This window comes from Delphinus delphis, chromosome 15 (genome assembly GCF_949987515.2).
Source record: "Delphinus delphis chromosome 15, mDelDel1.2, whole genome shotgun sequence".
NCBI classification, from domain to species: domain Eukaryota; kingdom Metazoa; phylum Chordata; class Mammalia; order Artiodactyla; family Delphinidae; genus Delphinus; species Delphinus delphis.
In genome coordinates, this window is record NC_082697.1 from 26,986,473 (window position 1) to 27,007,547 (window position 21,075).

Here is a 21,075-nt window from a genome sequence, read left to right on the forward strand (position 1 = left end):
AATGTGATGAGTGCTATGAAACAAATAGAAAGGGTGATGAGTTAGAAGAATGCAAGCAAAAATTAAGATATCTAACAATACCAAACTTTGGACAGGATATAGACGAAGAGGATCTCTTCTATGTTGCTTGTGGAAAAGTAAATTGGTACAACTTGGAAGTTTCGAATCACCTTATAAAAGTTAGCACTCACATATCCTCAGATGCAGCTACCACACTTCCCCTAAAATACCTGGGAGACCTTCTTGCACTTGAGCACCAGGAACACATTTAGGATTGTTAACAGGAACACTGCTCATAAGAGCAAAAACCTGGCGATGATACAAATGTCCAGGGACAGGACACTAGATAGAAAAATTGTGGTACATTCCTGCAGTGGAAAATGAATGAACCCCACACGGGTGCAATTTCGATGAATCTTGCCACTATAATATTGAGTGAGAAAGTAAATACCAGAGTATTACATACAGCATGATACCCTTTTTTTAAAGCTAGAGGCAAGGGAATATATTTTGTTGGGTTTTTTTTTTTAATGTTTATTTATTCATTTGGCTGCACTGGGTCTTAGCTGCGGGATCTTTGTTGCTGCATGCAGGATCTAGTTCCCTGACCAAGGATCAAACCCAGGCTTCCTGCATTGGGACCACAGAGTATTAATTACTGGACCACCAGGGAAGTCCCAATGAAAATATTCTAAAATTGATTGTGGTGATGGTTGCACAGCTCCCTTAATATGTCATTGAATTGTATACTTTAAATGAATGAATACTCTGGTATTTCAATAAAGCTGCTAAGCTTTTTATAAGTGTAAAGGAAGACTCAGGATAGACATTACATCAGGTGAGGGAATGCAGGGGATGGGATGGGGGAGAAGTTCATAGGGAAAGGTGGGTTATTATCCATGTTCCAGTTCCTGTGTTGGGTTGCTGATTTCACTGGTTTGTTTTCGTTTTTTTGTTTTTCTTTTTGCAGTATGCGGGCCTCTCACTGTTGCGGCCTCTCCCGTTGCGGAGCACAGGCTCCGGACGCACAGGTTCAGTGGCCATGGCTCACGGGCCCAGCCGCTCCCGCGGCATGTGGGATCTTCCCGGACCGGGGCACGAACCCGTGTCCCCTGCATCGGCAGGCAGACTCTCAACCACTGTGCCACCAGGGAAGCCCTGATTTCACTGGTTTTTACTATATTATATATAAATAAATATATACAAACATGAACTGAACCAATCATGGACAATGATAACAATGTCACAGACCAACAATTCTGTGTACCTGAGATGCAGGGGAATGTGGGTGGGCGGCAGCAGAGAGTGGTCAGGGCAGGCGTCTCTGGAGAGTCCATGTTAACTGAGGCTAGAATGAGATGGACCAGCCATGTGGGGATGGGGGTGAAGAGTTTACCAGGCTGAGGAGACAGCATGTACAAAGGCCCTGAGGTGGTTCCAAGCCTTCTGTGTTTGAGGAATATCCAGGAGGCCAGTACTTCAAACTCTAATATAGTAATGGCAGCAGCTACAGGGCCACAGTAAGACCTTTGAGAGGCCCTAAGCACTGAAAAGACGGCAGTGCCCATCCTATGTAATTTAAAATAAGACAAATATTAAGTAGGAAAAGTGTAAAAGTGTTAGAAAAAATTTTTAAAGCTTTTATTTTTCCCAGGATCACTACTTTGATGCCTTTTTTTCTTATTATGTTGGTGTTTCTAGGTTGGTGGTGCCCTGAGTCTCTGATAACTAATATTTGTTGTGCATTTACTAGATGTCAGGGATGTGTCTACATCCATTATCCCATTTAATCTGTAAAATAACCATATGAGGAAGAAACTGCTTTTTCCTATTTTAAGGACACGCAAAAAGAGGCACCCGGAATATGAATACAGAAATTCTGACTCCACCGAGCAATGAACCGTACAAGCTACCGTTGTTAAGATTCAAACTCGGGGGTCTCCAGATCTCAGCGTCCAATAAGTAAACGGAGAAACCATTTGGTCGGGAGCGGAGCCTTCTCCTTCCGAGTGCCCTGTGCCTTTAAGAGTCGCCCCCTCCCGCCGGCGAAGATCCAATTTCCCTCCCGGGCACCCAGAGCAATCACCCCGCCCCCAGCGTCTGCGGAGCCGCACGCAGGTCCTCCCTCCCCCACCCCACACCCTCCGGCTGGGCTCTCCGCACCCGCCCGCCCAGGGGTGGGTGAGGTCTACAGCCTGAGACACGCACCTTCCAATCCGGATACTGCCCACTATGCCCCAGCAGAATGCTACCATAGAGACCCCCATCCCGACCCCTCCCAGCTCCTGATTCCGTGGAGGGACGCTTCAGCGCCCCCACCCATCGCCCGGGCCCACTGCGCGGTGAAGGTGACCTCCCCCAAGGGGCAGCACACGCCCAGCAATGCCCGAGCGGGCTCACACGTGGTGAGATGGGAGCGCGCAGCCCCTCCCCGCCACGCGCCTCGAGCGTGCGCCTCGGACCCGCCCCTTGGCCTGGCTCCGCCCCCGTGCCCGCGCACGCTTCTCCAGACCCGGGAGGGGCATCGCGCCCTAGTCTGGCACCAGGCTGGTCTAGGTGTGGCGTGGGACCTGGGAATGGGGCACCCACGCATCTTCGAACCTCGCCTGAGACGTGTGAAAAACGGAGAGTTCGTCCTACTCAGGACCCTCGGCTGGTTAGGCGAGGTGCCCCGGCCCCTTCGTGCGCTGAGGGAAGAGAGCTGGGACCGCGAGCCTAGGATTCGAGCCCTAATCTGCAGATATTTGGTGTTTCCTACCTGGAAAGTGGGCGTCATGTGCCCTTCTTTCTCAGGTCCCTCGTGGTGCCTCAAAAGAGAAGAAAAATATAAAAGGGATTCGGTTCATTGGGCCCATAAACATTTGTTGAGCGCCTATATGGCTGGATACTAGGCAGGGGCTACATCAATGATACGATGAGGTTTTTGTCCCCTTAAGGAGCTTTCCTGAGCCTAGGTCTCCTCACCTTCAGTTCTGGGGCGGCTAAAAAAGACGCCCCCGAAAGAGGAGGGAGCGGAGGTCCTACCTGGCGGCAGGTGTCACTGAGTAAGCTAAAATTTCAAAGGCAACGCGGGGCGGGGACAGGCTTTCTGGAGCCAGAAGGGAAGCACGCTCGGCGTCCACCCCCCGCCCCCCACTCTCCCGCTAGTCCCCAGCCTAAGAAAAGAAACCGACTTCATCCGACACCCCCAATCCCAGCCACAAGACCGCCCAGCCCCGCAGCGCGAGCCCCGCCCCACTTCGGCAGCCAGCGATTGGGAGATGCAAATACCAGGTTCTCTGCCCAGCAACGGGTGACGCGGCGCCCGGGCGCGAGGCGTGGCCCGGCCGCAGCCCAAGCGGGCACCTCGGTGTTTACACGGGGCGGCCCCGCGCGCGCCGCAGCGGCCCGCAGACGGAGAGGGGGAGGGGTGGCGCGCGCGCCGGCGGGGCCGCGCGGGGAGAAAGACACTGGAAGGCGGCGGGGCGGAGAGAGGCGCGCGCGGGCCGCGGCCGAGCAGGAGGCTGCAAGGAGAGCCCGCGGGGGCCCTGGGAGTGCAGTTCCTCAGCCCCCGCAAAACAATGTGTGGCGTGCTGCGGGGTGCAACTTGCCGGAGGCGGCGGGGGCGCGCCGAACCCGCCTGAGGCCGCGCCGCTGACCTTCTCCCCCCGCCGTCCGTTGGGCCCGAGCGCCCAGCTTCTCGCTCCCCAGCTCGCGGGGGCCGGGCCGAGCTGCAGGGCGGGGCCGCCCCTCCGTCGCTGCTGCCTCCTCCCCCACCCCCAGCCGCTGAGGATGCGGACGGCCCCCGGCGGCGTCTAGCGGCCCCGGGCCCAGGCGCGATGGTGCAGCAGAGGGGCGCGAGGGCCAAGCGGGACGGCGGGCCGCCGCCCCCGGGGCCCGGGCCGGCCGAGGAGGGGGCGCGTGAGCCCGGCTGGTGCAAGACCCCGAGCGGCCACATTAAGAGACCGATGAACGCGTTCATGGTGTGGTCGCAGCACGAACGGCGGAAGATCATGGACCAGTGGCCCGACATGCACAACGCCGAGATCTCCAAGCGCCTGGGCCGCCGCTGGCAGCTGCTGCAGGACTCGGAGAAGATCCCGTTCGTGCGGGAGGCGGAGCGGCTGCGCCTCAAGCACATGGCGGATTACCCGGACTACAAGTACCGGCCGCGCAAAAAGAGCAAGGGGGCGCCCGCCAAGGCGCGGCCCCGCCCCCCCGGCGGCGGCGGCAGCCGGCTCAAGCCCGGGTCGCAGCTGCCTAGCCGCGGGGGCCGCCGAGCGGCTGGAGGGCCTTTGGGGGGCGGCGCGGCGGCGCCCGAGGACGACGACGAGGACGACGACGAGGAGCTGCTGGAAGTGCGCCTGGTCGAGACCCCTGGGCGGGAGCTGTGGAGGATGGTCCCGGCGGGGCGGGCCGCCCGGGGACAAGCGGAGCGTTCCCAGGGGCCGTCGGGCGAGGGGGCGGCTGTCACCGCCGCCTCCCCGACTCCGTCGGAGGACGAGGAGCCGGAGGAAGAGGAGGAGGAGGCGGCGGCGACGGAGGAAGGCGAAGAGGAGACGGTGGCGTCGGGGGAGGAGCCGCTGGGCTTTCTGTCCAGACTGCCCCCCGGTCCTGCCGGCCTAGACTGCAGCGCCCTGGACCGCGACCCAGACCTGCCGCCCCCCTCGGGCACGTCGCACTTCGAGTTCCCGGACTACTGCACCCCCGAGGTTACCGAGATGATCGCAGGGGACTGGCGCCCGTCTAGCATCGCCGACCTGGTTTTCACCTACTGAGCCCACCGTCAGCGGGGCGCGCACGCCCCCTAAACCAGCTGTTTACATACAGGAATCAGGTATTGGGGCCCCTCGGAGGCCGAGGCTGGCACCCCATCTCCCGCACAGCCTCCCCCCTCCTAGACGTGCCCAACCCCCTTCAAATCCAGACATGCCCTTCCCCCGCAGACACACCCCAAGGCAGCCCAACCCCCACCCTTTCTCCGACATCCAAGCCCCTCCCCATCTTACCCCCTCCCGCACAGCCACCAGCAGCCAGCCCCCCCTCCGATACACCTCCCGTCCTCTCCAAGAGACCTGTACCCCTCCCCCATTTTGCACACGCCCTTCCTCACGGCCGGAGGACACGCCCCTGCCCTTGCTCCGGACTCCCTCCGCCTTAGCCTGGCCCGCCTCCTGTCTTGTTTGGGGGGGCGCTGCAGCTGGGCGGCCCCGCGCCCTCCTCCCTTGCCCCTCCCTCCCAGGGAGGGGGAGGGGCCCGTTCCTTTTCCCCGGGAACACTGGGATCCGCCCCCTTCTCGCGCATGCTTAATGCTTCTTGGGAGGAGGGAGCTGGTCCCAGTCGAACCTCACGCCCCTGTCAGATCCAGGAAGAAGGGGGGCGGATATAGAGCGATCCTGAGAAATCTTTTGATCCAGGAGCCACGGCTTCCGTTCAACCCGACGGGGCGTCACTGCCTTAAATGGGAGGAGCACTCGGAAGGGGGAGAAAGAGACTAGCCGGCCCGGAAGGGTTGGTGTGGAGCTTGGAACTCCCAAGTGGCATAGCCCCTTTTCCCTTACGGGGTCGCCCAACCCACGTGCACCCACCCCTCACCGACTGCATGACTGCCTCTACAGCTTGTTTTGGTTCCAAGAAGCCTACCTTTTTTTCCCCCACCTGGGAATTGGGGGCAGGGTCTTTCTCTGGAAATCCTTCAGGAGAGAAAAAGAAAACTCAGAACCAAGACACGTAACAGTTTGTTTGGGGACAGGGTCCTTATGCTTCACACGCCCCCCCCCCCCAAGTGCCCTTATCACCTCAGGGCACACTCTCAGCCTGGGCTCCTTCCTAAGCCCACCGCCCCTTCCTGTCATCCAGGTCCCTCTGCCTACAGTATTCAGTGGGAGAAACTGAGACACGTTGGTACTAGGGGGTTGAGACTGAGGCGTAATAGCAGATGAAGTGGCAAGAAGAGCCCCACTTTTCAGCAGCTGGCTTCAGAGAGACCATCGACTGGGCCAGTGAGACTGAAGGGAGGGTCAGAGTAGTCTTGGGCCGTTTGCGCCTAGCGCTGCTGCATCCAGTTCGGGTGCCCTCGGAAACCCTGCCCCTGATGCTGTTACCCCTCTTACTCCAGCTCCCCGCTCAAGCCCCGCCCCTCCGGCCTCCCCACGCCCCATTTGCCCTCACTACCTGTATCTCACCGGCGTGTGTTCACCCTCCTGGGTGTGCACACACTCTCATTCACACACACAAATCTCAGGAACAAACGGTCCCAGAGTCCTCCGGGACCCCTGCCCAGGGTCTCTGTAGGTCTCTGCCCCACGCGTTCCCGTCGCTGACAAAGCCACCAGCTGCCTCCTTTAAGCTTGGTGCTCCGGCTCTGGGCCTTTTTGCGCGCGCTCTCTTTCTCTCTTTTTCTCTCTCTCTCTTTTTTTTTTTTTTTAAGAAAAACAACAACAAAAAAGACAATGAAAAATCCCAGAAAACGTCATGTGAGTGAAGAGATGTCACTGTCTGTGGTCTTGGAGAACTAGTCTCATAGCTGAGGGGAGGGGGCACTGGCACCCACAGCAGGACTTCTGCCAGGACTGAATAAAGTGTATTTGCCCCATCTCGCCCTGTGCTTCTACATGTCTTTGCCTTTCCGCAACCCTCCCCAAACAGTTTGGCAGATTCAAGTCCATGTGACTTAGCACCATGCAGGAAGAGCTGGGGGTTCCAGGGCAAGGAGGCACCTGGCCCCTCTAGGCCTCTCTGCTCCCTCTATCTCAGGACTCCTGGTCTTCATTAAGGATGGCAGACTCATCCCTGCAGAGGCCAGGCAGGTGACATGAATGAGAGAGTCTGGGTGGACACTGGCTTCATGACCCACTTCAAAGGGAGCAACTGCTCACTTCCTGCCGGTTGTGACCCTGTGGGAATGCAGCCCACTGTGGCCAGGGGGCTAGATTTTTCAAGAGAAGATGGCAATCTGGATGTTTCTGTGAACATCTCAATTTCAAAATGAAAGCTGAGTGAAATATTTTTAAATCCTTGTGGACCAAGTGAAACACGTGTGCAGGCACACCTAGCCCAAGGGGGCCAGTTTGACCCTGCCCTTAAGATTAAGAATCAGGGTTGAGCCTGGTACCACCACTGAGCACCTGTGTGACCTTGAGCATGTTAACTTCACCCTGACTCTTCTTTCCACATGTGTAACGCAGGGATGATGATAATACCTGCTTCACAGGGTAAAATGAAGTTCGAGGTGAGAAGCATTTAACATGGTCCTCCATAAATTGTATTATTCCATTGTCCAGAGGAGGAAACTTAGGGTCCAGGTGCAGAAGCAACTTGTAAAGGGGCTTCAAGCAGCCAAGGTCAGGGCCCCAAATTTTGGTTTCCGTCTCCTGGTGAAGTGTTACTTCGGGGTGCTTGCCTCTCCCTCCCTGTTTGAATCTGCAGATGGTGTTAGGCTGGCGGTTCAGGGTGTGGAGTAGTGGGGTTCGTCCCCATGCCTAGCACGTAACTGGCCCCCAGTGTAGATGTTTTGAATGACTGAAGAACAGCAGCAGAAGCCACAGTGATTCCTGCCCATGAGATTCTTACCAGTGTGTTTTGGGAACTGAGATGAAGGCTTTTCAAAACTTTGTCCCCCTACACCTGTCCGCCTAATTCTTCCTCTACCAGATTCAATGAATTCCTAAGGTTGGACAAAGTCTGTTTCCCCAGTAAGAACCAAGGCCAAGTGTGCAAGTCTCATTCACAGAGGGTATTTGGGGACTGGGATACCCATAGATGCTTTAAAAGAGGACTAAAGCAGGTTTGGGAGGGCTGGGCACCTATAGAAAGGGGGCTTGGGGCCTCAGGAGTTACAGTGAGCGCTTCCTCTTGGCCTCTGATTGGAAGCGAGATTGACCACAAATCAAAACAAAACCTTTAAGAAAGAAAAGGTGGAAGAGAGCCACTTCACCCAGGGCAGCCTGCATCTGGTGTCCGAATGAGCACAGGTGTAAAAGCCTGCCACTTCAGTGCAAGGTGGGACAGACACAGGGAGTACCTGCCCCCCACCCCGCCAGGTCCTCACCCCAGGGCCCCTCCAGGGTGGCTGAGGCTTTGCCTGGTCAGCAGCGCAGTTTGGCTTCCTGAACCCAATTCTGTCTCCTCCCTCTTCTTTTCACAGGTGTTTATCCCTAATAAATATCTTGCACCCCAAACTCAGTCTCCGTGTCTGCTTCTGGACAACCCAGTCTGCAGCGGATGGTGGAAGGGGCTGGACAAAGGGAAGGGGATCACTGGCCCAGCAATTGCAGCTGGGCACCTCTGATACCCACTCCCTCAGGAGGAGTCTCGTTTCCACCAACACTGTCAGCCCCAACCTCGGGGCTGCACGCTTTCCACCCTTTCCAGTCGGCCTCAATTAGAAACTCCGGCCTCAGCCCACAAGTCACTCAGGGCCCTCTGCTGATGCCATTCTCACTCGCAGTCCCTCCCCTGGCCTAAGCTGGAGAGAGAGGCTAAAAGTCTGTGTTTGCCCTTCACGATGCCCTGGGAGGGGGAGGGCAGGGGGCGTGTAAAACGCCAGGCCTGAGACGGTGCTAGAGTACTGCGGGCCTTGGGCAAGCGCCTCCCTTCGTAGGCCTTAGTTTCCCCCGGGGTGATGTGGGGGAGGAGGAAATACGAATAGAAGTGAGACCATTTATTGTTATTTTGTTTCCTTCCATTTCTGAAGGAAATGGATTCTGACCTGTGAAAGGTGGGGGCGAGACCTGCTTATGTGGACTTTGGGGACGCCTAGTGGCTGAGAGGAGTAGGAAGCATTGCGGGCGCGCGGTGGAGAGGTTGCAGGGTGTGTCCCACTCTAATCCCCCTGCATTCATGCTCTCGGATTCATCTCTGGGTCAGGTTCCTGGCCGGGGCGATTTGAGCTATCTTGGTTCCAAGGGCTTTAAAAACGCCTATACGCTGATGTATTGGCCACCTATTCCTATGTAATGAAACGCCACAAGGTTAACCGCTTAAAACAGCATGCATTTATTATTTCATAATCTCTGTGGGCCCAGGGTCCAGGCATGCCCAGCAGAGAATCCTGGGTTCTTTGCTCAGGATCTCTCAAAGCTGCAGTCACACTGTTGTCTGGGCTGCATTCCTTTCTGCAGCTCAGTGTCCTCTTGCAGAATCACGGGGTGGCGGGCTGAACTCAGTTCCTTGTGGTTAAAGGACTGAGGCCCCCATTTTCTTCCTGGCTGTCAGCTGGTACCACTCTGGATTCCTAAAAGCCACTCAGTTATTTTCTTCACAGGCCCTCTATCAGTGTGGAGGCTTATTTTGTCAAGGAGCAGCAGGAGAATCTTTCTGCACCTTCAAGTCACTTGGCTCAAGGAAGGCTCTCTTTTAAAGGGCTCACCCAGGGAAATGGTCCTTTTGATTCACTAAATATCAACTAATTTAATCACATTTACCTTGATCACATTTATGAAGCCCCTTCACCCTTGCCGATAATGTAAGCTAATCACAAGAGTGACATCCGTCATGCTCCCGGGTCTTACCCACACAGAGAGGAAGAGGTTATGTTGGGCACGCACACCAGGGAGTGGGAATCTTGGGGGCCACCTTAGAATTCTGCTTATCATAGCCGTAGCTTCTTAAGCTTATAGCTCCATCCCGACACTGCCAGACTCATTATGTTTAGCTGCCTTCTTGTCGTCTTCACTGGGATATCTAATTGGCACCTGAAACTTGGCATGTCTAAAAATGAAGTGTGTTTCCCCAATCCTCCCAAGCCTGCTCTCCCACCCACATCTTCACTTCTTCACATATTACTTTTTGGCCTTTTAAGGCCAGCAAACTTGACTCTTCTTTTCCTCATAGCTTCATATCCCTTATAGCCTATTGGTTCTATCTCAAAATGTGTCCTGTGTCCTATCACCTCTCACCTTTTCCATGGCCACCCTCCTGGTCCTGCCCCCATCATCTCTTGCCCAGTATCCTTTACCAGCCACCTCGCTGAATTCCTTGCTTTCTCCTTTGCCCCATTCAGTCTTGTTACCCACAGAGCAGCCAGAGGAATCTGTTTAAGCTATAAATCAGACCATATACCGTCTCTGCTTGAAACTCTCCAATGGCCCCCATCTCATTCAGACTAAAAGCAAAAGTCCTCAACAAGGCCTGTGAAACCCTGTGTGATCTGGCATGTGGCCCACCCTGGGACTCATCCTTGCTACTTTGTCCTTCTCTCACCATGCTCCAGCCACCCTGGCTTCCTTGCTGTTCCTCAAAACTGCCAAGCACACACCCACTACAGGCCCTTTGCACATGCTGTTCATTCTGCTTGAAATGCTCTTCTCCCAGTCTTGCTCTCTCACTTCCTTCAGGTCTCAGCTCCAATGTCACTAACTCAAAAAGTCTTCCCTGACAGTTCATATAAACTATCACCTCCCCTTACGCTATCCCCTTACTTTGCTTTATTTTTCATAATAGCATTTATCACTATCTGGCATTTATCATATAAAGTTTTATTTTGTATGTATCTCTCCAATTAGTATGTAAGCTTCATGAGGAAGGAATGGCCTCTGCACTGGGCTCCATGCCTTAGCTCATTCAATCACTCATTTGCTCACCCATGCAACAAACATTTATTAAGGGCCTGCTTTGCCACGCTCTGTGCTAGGTGCTGGGTGTACAAAGGTGAAAAAAACAGACATGGTCCATCCTCACTGAATCCTCAGGTCTGGGGAGCAGAAAGACCCATAAACACAGGGGTGGAAATACATTGATGGAGATGGACAGTGGGGCTGGGGGGACACAGAGGAGGCCCTTAATCCAGACATGGAGCAGGGTGTGGTCAGGTCACCTCCTGGAGGAGGTGATGTTTAAGCTGTGACTGAGACCTCAGTGCATTGTTGTGGTTTTAGGACACGGCTACAAGTTCTTTGACATTCCTCCCATAAATTTCCTCCCTCTTGAATCTGGGCTGGTCTTCGTGATCTACTTGTAACTACTAGAATGCAGGAATGAGGCTGTAGGTTTCCAAGGCTAGGTCACACTGAACCACCGTAAGAAGTCCAACAACCCTAAGACTGTCACATGATCAAGAAACCCCAAAACACGTGGAGGGACCACACGCAGGTGCTCCAGGTAATACAGGCACTGCCAAGGCTCCAGACACGTGAGTGAAGAAGCCTTCAGAGGATTCCATCCCCTAGTCATTCAAGTCTTCCCAGGTGAGACTCAGCCACCATGGAATGGAGACCAACTGCCCCCTCTTGCGCTGCCTGAATTCCTGACCCACAGAGTCCATGAGCAAAATGAAATGACAGTTATTTGCACTATTCAGTTTTGGGGACAGTTTGTTATGCAGCAATTAAAACTAGAATAGTAGGATGAAGCAGGTACGGGGGAAAGATGAAGCTTTCCAGACACCAGTGAGAGCAAGTGGGAAACTCGGCAAGAGAGGCTGACATGGAAGGAAGTCGGTTGTGGCTGGAGGGGTTGGGAGGAGAGAGGAGATAGACTGGCAAGAGCCTGAAGGGCCTTGAAGGCATTTAGACTTTATCCTGGGTGTCCAGACTGCAGCTCAAGGGATCATCTGAACACATAAATCTGACCACTGCTGCAAACTTTTCAGTGGTTCCCTATCACCTTCAGGATAAAGTCTAAAGTTCTTGGCCTGGCATTCAAGGCTCTTTGCGGTTGACTACTGTCTTATAGACTCTTCTTCAGCTATCAGCTCTACCCAGTGAAAATGCCCTATCGTGCCATTTGTCTTTGCTCTTCTTGAGAAATTGGAGGGACTTTGGGCTAATCACTTTGCCTTTTGAGGACTCAGTTTCCCCATCTGTACAGTTAGGTGGTTGGGCTAGAAGTGTTTAAGAGCATATCCAGCCTGGCTTTCCAGAAGCCTATGGAACCTGCCTGTCTAGCTTCTTCCAGGTTGCCTAGCAATGAACATCAATACTCTCCCCCTTCCTCAGAGGTTTCTTAGCAACCCAATTTCTCACCCTCAATTGTTTTCAGGGTTTCCTACTAACTAAATGAATGTCAAGTTCTGCTTTTTCTCCTCCAAAAAAATCTGAGACCAAGGAATCTCTTTGGAGACCTGGATACAAACCCAGAATGGCAAGAAGCCTGGCTTGAGTCAGTGGATGATTTGCTGTAACACTTAAAGAAACTACCTGACATCTCTGGCTTTTATTTCAGATTATGAATACCTATCAGGCACTTTCCCTGTTCTCTTGTGTGTGTTTGAGTCAACTACTAAATTTATTCACTCTTTCAACAGATCTTTACTGAGTGCCTACTCTGTGCCAGGCACTGTCCTAAGAACTGGGAATTCAATGAGCAAAACAGACATAATCCCTGCCTTCATGGAGCTTACACTCCAGTGGATGGAAACACACAATCAAGAAACTGATAAATCTATACAATAATGTCACGTAATGAAGGTGGTAAAGTATGAGGAGAGGCTACTATTTCAGACGAGGTGGTTGCATCAGTCAAGAGAGGCTAGGAAAGCCAGGAGAGGAAGGGCAGAAAAACCCTAGCTTCTCCCTTTTTCCCACCCACCTCTGCCTCCCATTGGCTGAGCTCAGCTGGAGGCCAGCTGGCAAGGGAGGCTGTGAAATGCAGCCTCCAGGGGTCAGCTCTCCAGAGCAGGGAAAGAACAAGGAATGGACTGGAAGACAAAAAGGTCCAGAGCTGCCTTGTGACCCTTGGGAGGTCCACAGGTTTTTTCAGTTCACTTCCTGCCTATAAGCTGTTGGGGACCCTAGGATCTTTTTTTTTTTTTTAACATTTTGATATTTTAACAAAAATTGTGGTAAGATATACATAACATAAAATTTACCATCTTAATCATTTTTTAGGTGTACCGCTCAGTGGCATTAAGTAGCCACATTGTTGGGTAACCACCACCACTGTCAAAACTAAAACTCTCTGCTCAGGAATCCGATAACTGCCCATTTACCCCTCTCTCCAGCCCCAGGCAACCACCATTCTCCTTTCCGAATCTATGAATTTGACTACGTACCTCATATAAGTGGAATCGTACAGTATTTGTCTTTTTGTGACTGGTTTACTTCACTTAACAAAATGTCCTCAAGGTTCATCCATGTTGTAGCATGTGTCAGAACTTTCTTCTTTTTTAAGACTGAATAATATTCAATTGTATGCATATACCACATTTTGTTTATCCATTCATTCGTGGACAGGCACGTGGGTTGCTTCCTCCTTTTGGCTATTGCTATGAATGGGTGTGCAAATACCCCTTCAAGACACCCTGCTTTCAGTTCTTTTAGGCATATATCCAGAAGTGGAGTTGGTAGATCATAGGGTAATTCTATTTTTAATTTTCAAATTATTGCCATACCGTTTTCCATAGCAGCTACACCACTTTACATTCTCACCAACATTGCATAAGGGTTCCAGTTCCTCCACATTCTCGCCAACGCTTGTCATTTTCTGGTTTTGCTTTTGTTTTTTTTTGATAGTAGCCATGCTAATGGATGTAGGTTCCTAGGATTATTTGGGGATTTGAACAGTCATGGGCTTTTTATCCCAGGCTTGTGATTTTTTTCGGCAGACAGTTAACTCAAAAACTTAGGCTTCAGGACTTCCCTGGTGGTCCAGTGGTGAAGAATCTGCCTTACAATGCGGGGGACGCGGGTTCGATTCCTGGCCAGGGAACTAAGATCCCACATGCCGCGGGGCAGCTAAGCCCATGTGCCACAACTACAGAGCCCACGGACCCTGGAGTCTGCACGCCACAACTAGAGAGAAGTCCTCACACCGCATCGAAAGATTCCCGCATGCCTCAATGAAGATGCTGCATGCCATAACTAAAAACCTGACACAGCCAAAAATAAATAAAAATAGATAAATAAATAATAAATAAATCTTAAAAAAAAAAAACCACTTAGGCTTCTTATCCATTTGACGATAGCCAGTTTCATGTACAAAACCACACCCACAGTATGTTTCAACACATAGTCCTTAGGTTTGCTTTGTTTCTCTTTCTTACCCCAAAGAGCTCTTTTTTTTTGGAGGGGGGCTTGTGTGGGGTTTTTAAAAAATATTTATTTATTTATTTTGGCTGCGCTGGGTCTTAGTTGCAGCACGTGCAATCTTTTAGTTGCAGCATGCAGGATTTTTAGTTGTGGAATGCGGACTCTTAGTTGTGGCATGCATGTGGGATTTAGTTTCCCGACCAGGGATTGAACACAGGCCCTCTGCGTTGGGAGTGCGGAGCCTTACCCACTGGCCCACCAGGGAAGTCTGTATGTGTTTGGATTTTTTTTAATTTAATTTTTAGTTTTTATTGGAGTAGCAGTGTTTGCGGTACGCGGGCCTCTCACTGCTGTGGCCTCTCCCGTTGCGGAGCACAGGCTCCGGACGCACAGACTCAGAGGCCGCGGCTCACGGGCCCAGCCGCTCCGCGGCATGTGGGATCTTCCCAGACCGGGGCACGAACCCACGTCCCCTGCATCGGCAGGCGAACTCTCAACCACTGCGCCACCAGGGAAGCCCTGTGTGTATCTTTTTTATTGGAGTAGCAGTGATATACAATGTTTGTGAGAATCTTTTTCACTTATACATATACATATATATATATTCATCTTAGGATTCTTTTCTTATATAGGTTATTACAGACTGTTGAGTAGACCTCCCTTGTTATACAGTAGTTCCTTGTTGATTACCTATTTTACTTTATTTTATTTATTCTTATTGGAGTATAGTTGCTTTACAATAGTGTGTTTATACTGTACAACAAAGTGAATCAGCTATATGTGTACATATATCCCCTCTTTTTTGGATTTCCTGCTCATTTAGGTCACCACAGAGCACTGAGTAGAGTTCCCTGTGCTATACAGTAGGTTCTCATTAGTTATCTGCTTCATACATAGTGTCAATCCCAATCTCCCAGTTCATCCCACCCCACCCCCCCTTAACCCCTTGGTATCCATACGTTTGTTCTCTACGTCTGTGTCTCTATTTCCAAAGAGCTCTCTTGATTGAATGGCAGCTCTCAGGAATAATTAGGTGGTAAAGCCACACCCTTTATATGATCTTGGCCCTCAACCATGTTGTCCATCGGAGAAGTTTTACAGAGTATGTTCATCCAAACACTTTTAAAATTCAATCTCTTAAAAAAAAAAAAGAAAAATTCAATCTCTTACTCTAATTAACTTTAGCCCAAGATACTTTAATCAACAGAGAAGTTTTTTTAAATGGGTGTGAAGGCCCTTAACTTAATCTATGCCCTGAAACATTTTAATGAATTAATAGATTCTACTGTGCTCAACACCTCTTTAAAGCTCAGTTCTTTCCATTTGGGGTCTAGAAGCATTAGAATTTTCCAACTCTGCAAGAATCTGAATTTCTGAACTCTGTTTCCTTTTATTTCTGCTTGCAAATCAGCCTATTCTCTTCTTTTTTTTTAAATAGATGGCACTGTCTTTCTCTTATATAAATTTATTTATTTATTCAATTATTTAATTTCTGGCTGCATTGGGTTTTCACTGCTGCATGTGGGTTTCCTCTAGTTGCTGAGACTGGAGGCTACTCTTTGTTGCGGCACGAGGGCTTCTCATTGTGGTGGCTTCTCTTGTTGCAGAGCACAGGCTCTAGGCGCACGGGCTTCAGTAGTTGTGGCACGTGGGCTCAGCAGCTGTGGCACGTGGGCTCAGTAGTTGTGGTTCATGGGCTCTAGAGTGCAGGCTCAGTAGTTGTGGTGTATGGGCTTAGTTGCTCCGCGGCATGTGGGATCTTCCTGGACAAAGGCTCGAACCCGTGTCCCCTGCATTGGCAGGCGGATTCTTAACCACTGCTCCACCAGGGAAGCCCAGCCCATTCTCTTCTGAGCTCATCTCACTCTTGAATATTCAAATAAATGCAGCCAAAGGCACCCCTGTAGTCAGCTTCCCAAGTTACTGCAGTAAAAGTGTTACTAAATGTTTTGGTTCTGTAGAACAAGGATTGCCAGCTCCCCTGCCTGTGGCCCCAACCACTAAGGCAGTGACACACAGTTTGGTTTTGGTAAGTACCCTACTTCTGGTACCAATTTCTTAATCAGTCAGAATAGGCTGGACTATGACATAGTAACAAATTAACTCTGAAACATCAGCAGGTTGACATAGTAAAGGCTTATTTTTTACTTAAACATATTCTGATATTGTGACTCTCCAAAGCAGCTTTCTCCACTGAGACTCAGCAATCCCGTCTACCTCCATCTTCTGATGCTACCGTGTCAACATGTAGCCTCCACAATCGTCACGGCAGGAGGAAAGATAACTGGAGGGTCATGCACCAGCTCTTAAATGGTCTAGCGGTTCTAAAACACGGCCCCCACATTATTTAACATTTCTCCTACTGAGAGTGGGGATATGTCTCCTCTTCTTAAATCTGGCCTCTGTGACTGAAAGAATACAGTAGAAGTGACACTGAGCCACCTTCTAGATTCTAGCCTTCAGAAACTTGCAGCTCTCACCTCTTCTTTCCTGGAATACTCATTCTTGGGATCCAGCCACCAGGCTGCAAGGAAGCTGGAGAAACTGTGGAAAGTCCTACAAGGAGAAGAATTGAGGCCCCCGGTCCTCAGACACAGGTGAGCTCCCACCTGGCAGCCATCACCAGCTTGCCAGCAATGTCAGCAAGCCATCCTGGGAGTGGCTCTTTCCAGCCCCCAGTCAAGTCACCCCAGGTGATGCTAAGTGGTGCAAACTTCCCACTGAGGCCTGCCAGTTGCAGATTTGTGAGCAAAATAATGATCATTGTTGTTTTAAGTCACTAAGTTTTGGGTTGGTTTGTTATATAATAACAACCAGAACAAATGCTTTGGCCCAGAAGTGACATGCATCCCTCACTCTGCTCATAGCTCATTGGCCAGAACAAATCCTACGGCTTTGTCTAACCTCCAGTGTGAAGCACATAGAAATTTGGTGAGCAGTGTATGTCTCTATCACAGTGATGCAATAAAACCTCTTTGATAAGGTGACATATGGGCGGAGATCTGAATAAAGCCAGAAACTAGCTATACAGATATCTAGAGAAAAGAAAGAGAGGCAGAGAAGCAAACATGTGCAAAGGCTCCGAAGCCTTGAGGTAGGAGTTTGCCCACTGTGCTGTGTTCATTCAAAGAAAAGCAAGGGGGCCAGTGTGGCTGGAGTCCAGCAAGTGAGGGAATGGAAGAGATGAGATCAAGGAGGGAAGTAAGGTTGTGGGGGAAGGGCAATTAGAGGCCACAGTAAGGACTGGTTTAGCATACCTACTGCTGCATAGCGAACAATCTCACAACGTATACCTTATAGCAACACCATTTCATTGTCTTGCAAGATTCTGTGGGTTTATGGGATTCAGTGGGATGGTTCTTCTGTTCATGTGATGTCACCTGGGGGCTCAAGTGGGCTGGAACATTCAAGATGACTCACTCACATGATGCTGCCCAATACAATAGCTGGTGCTAGCCGTGAGCCGCAAGTTTGGCTGGGGCTGTCGACTGGAGCATCTACATGTGGCCTCTCCGTGTGTCCTGGGCTGCTTCTGCATGGGGACTGGGGTCCAAGAGAGAGAATTCCACAAGTGAGTGCTCCACAGTGCGGGGAAAGCTGGTCCTCTTGAAAGCCAGGTCCAGAGCTGGCAGAGCATTACTTTCACCCCATTCTATTGGTTAAAGCCGTTGCTGGGTCAGCTCAGATGAGGAGGAGCAGAGTGACAAAGAGTGTGTGGCCATCTTTTTTTTTTTTTTTTTTTTTTTTGCGGTACGCGGGTCTCTCATTGCTGTGGCCTCTCCCGTTGCGGAGCACAGGCTCCGGACGGGCAGGCTCAGCGGCCATGGCTCACGGGCCTAGCCGCTCCGCGGCATGTGGGATCTTCCCGGACCAGGGTGCGAACCCGTGTCCCCTGCATCGGCAAGCGGACTCTCAACCACTGCGCCACCAGGGAAGTCCCTTGTGGCCATCTTTAACCCACCAGTCTTTCCCTTTTACCTGGAGTAAGATGAGATGCCATGGAGGGTTTTGAACAGAGGAATGAGAGAATCTGACTCACAGTTTAAAGGATCATCGTGGCTGCCATGTAGAGAAGAGACCACTAGGGGCAGGGCAAAAGCACTGGGGGGTCTGAGATGGCAGTAGTCATGCCCAAAGTAGGGCCCTGGCAACAAGATTTGTACCACTGACACTTGGGTGACCAATATGGTGACCCCTAGTCACATGTGGCTATTTAAAATTAAATTTAGAGTAATTAAAATTATATAAAATTTAGAATTCGGTTCCTTAGTTGCAATAGCCACATTTCTTTCTTTTTCTTTTCTTTTCTTTTTTTTTTTTGGCCACGCTGTGTGGCATGAGGGATCCTAGTTCCCCGACCAGGGATTGAACCCGTGCCCCCTACATTGGGAGCGCAGAGTCTTAACCACTGGACCCCCAAGGAAGTCCCTCTAGCCACATTTCAAATGCTTAATAGCCAAATGTGGCGAGTGGCGCCAGTATAGGCAACACAGATATAGAACACTTCCATCTTTGCAGAAACTTCTATTGGATGGTACTGGCTTAGACCTTCTCATCTCTTACGAGTTTGCACATCTAAAATCTTTAACTACAGGATCCCACATTCTGACCTCAGACTACCTTCCTTCCCATCCACTTATTTTTAGACTACATTGAGCTCTTCAGTCTGGATTCCCTGAGTCTTCTCCAGATCCATCTGCTCCCCTCCTGGGCTGCTTTGGCATCCTTCCCCAACAAGCCAGGATCCATCGTGAGGTCCATCATGGGAACTGTTCTCTCCCTTGCGCTCTGCATCACCCATCACCCTCTCCTCTGCCTCACCAGGAGCTGGGGTACCAGAAGCCTTCTTCTTCTCTCCCAGGTCTCCTGACACTGCCAAAAAAAGTCACAGCTATGCAGACCCCTGTCTCCACAGATCATGGCCTCAGAGCCATCAGAGCAAATTCAGCTTCTGTCACATTGTGGCAGGCCTTGGGCAAGTGACTTACCTTCCCAAACCCAGGGTTTGTCATCTGTAAAATGGGGATTATCAGAGCTCCTATCTCATAAGATTATTGAGAAGTCAAATTATCCTGGCACATAATAAATTCTCAATAAGTGATATCCATCACCATCCTCATCATCATTATTACTGAGTGTTCCAAAGCTTTACCACTCTTTAAAAAATTATGGTAAAATATACGTAACATGAAATTGATCATTAGCAACATTTGGTACATTCATAATGTTGTGCAACCATCACCCCCATCTAGTGCTGGAACACCTTCATCACCCCAAAAGGAAGCCCGTTAAGCAGTCACTCCCCATTCCTCCCTTAACGCAGCCCCAGGAACTGCTAGTCTGCTTTCTGTCTTTATGGATTTTCTGAGTCTGGGTATTTCATATATATGGAATCATAGAATATGTGGCCTTTGTGTCTGCTTCACCACCCTTTGAAAGGGTGTTGAACTAAAACCTTTCTATTTTGGTGGTCAAATGCTCTACCCTGGAGCTATACCCCCCCTAAACCTTCCTCTTTCTTAATTGATAATGCTTCTTGTTTTCCTCAAACACATTCAATTTAATACGTTTTCTGTCACTCAACTTCCTACCCTCCTCACCCATAAACAATAAAAATACTAGTAACAATAATAGTAGTAACGATGACAATAGTGAATTGAGTTCTTATTCTGTTCCAGGTGCTTTGCTAAGTGTTCTATATACACACCTTATTTCACTCTTATAACCCCTTTGAGACACAATTGCTGATATTATCTCTATTTTCCAGTTAGAGAAACTGAGGCTCAGAGCATTGAGGTCATGTAAGCACAGAGTGGCAGAACCAGGGATTCAAATCTGGATCTGTCTAACTCCAGAGTTCAGCTCACAAACACCAACCTGCATCTCTTCTCAGTGGCCCTCCTCCTCTCCTTGCCCGGGTCTCAGAGGGTACTGGATCCTTCCTATGCTGCTGGCTCAATGCCAGACCATCTACCTATACATTTGACCTCATCCCTTCCCATCACCTCCCCAACCTCAGCCATCCCCTCTCTCATATCATCGGAGCTGAAGCTGATTCTCACAGATGTGGAGTAGAATCATCTGGTTGCTTCTCTGTTCACTTGTCTGATGCTGGAACTGGGATGACTCAAAGGCCAAGCTCAGTTGGGATGGTGGTGACTTCTGTGGGTTCTCCATGTTATTTTGGCTTTCTTTTAGCATGGCAGCCTCAAGGCAGGCAGACTTCTTGCATTAGCACCTCAGGTCTCCAAGAGCTAGAGTTCCAGGAGGAGTACCTGTCCTTTCATGTCCTGGCCTCGGAAGTCAGAGCATCACTTCCACCATACTCTGTTGGTTGAAGCAGTCTTCAGCTCACCCGAGATATGAAAAGAGGGTACCTAGATCCCACCTTGCTGCAGGAGAAGTGCTAAGGAATTTGCAGCCGTGTTTTAAAACTGCTGCAGGTTGTTTCCAATCTTTTGCTGTTCCTGCACTTCATTTTACCCCCCTCCCCCGCAACAACTCTTGAATCCATTCATTTCTGTGCAAGCCCACTAGGCCAAGACATCGTCATCTCTGACATGGAGTCTCCTTACGGATTTCTTTCCTACCTTGCTTGGGCTTTTTATCCTGTTCTTCCCAGGGATCGACAACCAGAGGGATCTTTTCAGAGTGCAGATCAGATCACACCCCTCCCCTCTTTACAACGCTTCCATGGCTCCCTACTACTCTTGGGTTGAAGTCCAGACTCCTTACCTTGGCTTGTGAGGCCCTGAAGGGTCTCACGTCTGCCTGCCTCTCCAGGTTCATCTCCTGTCACATGGGAGGGCTTCAGTCTTGAGCTCTAGGAATTCCTCTCTCCCTCTCTCTCTCTCTCTCTCTCTCTCTCTCTCTCTCACACACACACACACAGTTAAATGGGTGTAGTACATATATAGCACTTAGAGAAGTACTTTGCTCACACTCAGCATCATATATTCGCTGTTTTTATTAGTCTGTGTTCAGTAGATGTTTATTGAGCTGCCTGCTCAATGCCAAGGGCCCTGTGAGGCTCGGGGATACAACAGTGAAGGAACAGGATGTGTCTCCACCTTGCAGAGTTTATGCATCCCTGTGTCCCCAGCCCACAGCCCAAGGAGAGACGGAACGG

General features: G+C 50.7%; 1 protein-coding gene across 1 annotated transcript; it reads left to right on the forward strand.

Moving 5' to 3' along the window:
- The first annotated feature begins 3,455 nt into the window (after positions 1 to 3,455).
- On the forward strand, positions 3,456 to 6,655 carry SOX12 (SRY-box transcription factor 12). Its single transcript, XM_060031091.1, has one exon. The coding sequence runs from the start codon at positions 3,819 to 3,821 to the stop codon at positions 4,755 to 4,757; it is 939 nt and encodes a 312-aa protein (XP_059887074.1). The 5' UTR covers positions 3,456 to 3,818; the 3' UTR covers positions 4,758 to 6,655.
- The last annotated feature ends 14,420 nt before the right edge of the window (positions 6,656 to 21,075 follow it).